Here is a 530-nt window from a genome sequence, read left to right as displayed (position 1 = left end):
ATTCTACTCGGATTGGTGTTTTTATTTGCTTTTGATTTGGTGTTTTATTTGCTTTTGAATTTGGTGTTTGCATTTGGTATTTTCAGTGTTTTGCTATTTGAACCTTTCTGTTTTATTATATGAAGTTGGTGTTTTTTATTTCTTACTTGTCTTTCTTAAGTTTTACGTAATATACTAATATATATATATATATATAAGTGGTGTTGCAGGTTACCTTGTTCTGTTGCAGGTAGACAAAGCGCTCGCTTTGTACCGCCATGGCGATAGGCGCTAAGCGCCCACCTCCTCGCTTCTTGTCGCCACCCGCAATTTCGAACCAAGCTCTAAAGCAAAAGAAAAGTTATAAAGACAAACATGATTCACCAAGAAGTATACAAAAGCAAGAATCAGATTTACTAGACTTTGCGCGATGGTGCCTCATTCTACCTCGCCACAAGTTGGGGTTTCAATATAAACAAAGCTAAGAAAAATAAACCTTGACATGATCTGTTCTTAATGTGTTCAACAATTCGATTAGAGATACACGTTAG

General features: G+C 36.0%; 1 protein-coding gene across 1 annotated transcript in view; it reads left to right on the top strand.

Moving 5' to 3' along the window:
• LOC106308872 overlaps positions 1–530 on the top strand; it is a 3,276-nt gene extending 2,746 nt beyond the window's left edge. Inside the window, exon 3 of the mRNA XM_013745978.1 lies at positions 518–530. Coding sequence (XP_013601432.1) covers positions 518–530 — 13 coding nt within the window. The remainder of the gene's footprint in view (positions 1–517) is intronic.

The sequence above is a fragment of the Brassica oleracea genome, chromosome C8 (genome assembly GCF_000695525.1).
Source record: "Brassica oleracea var. oleracea cultivar TO1000 chromosome C8, BOL, whole genome shotgun sequence".
Taxonomy (NCBI): Eukaryota; Viridiplantae; Streptophyta; class Magnoliopsida; order Brassicales; family Brassicaceae; genus Brassica; species Brassica oleracea.
This window is presented reverse-complemented; position numbering and strand designations above follow the sequence as displayed.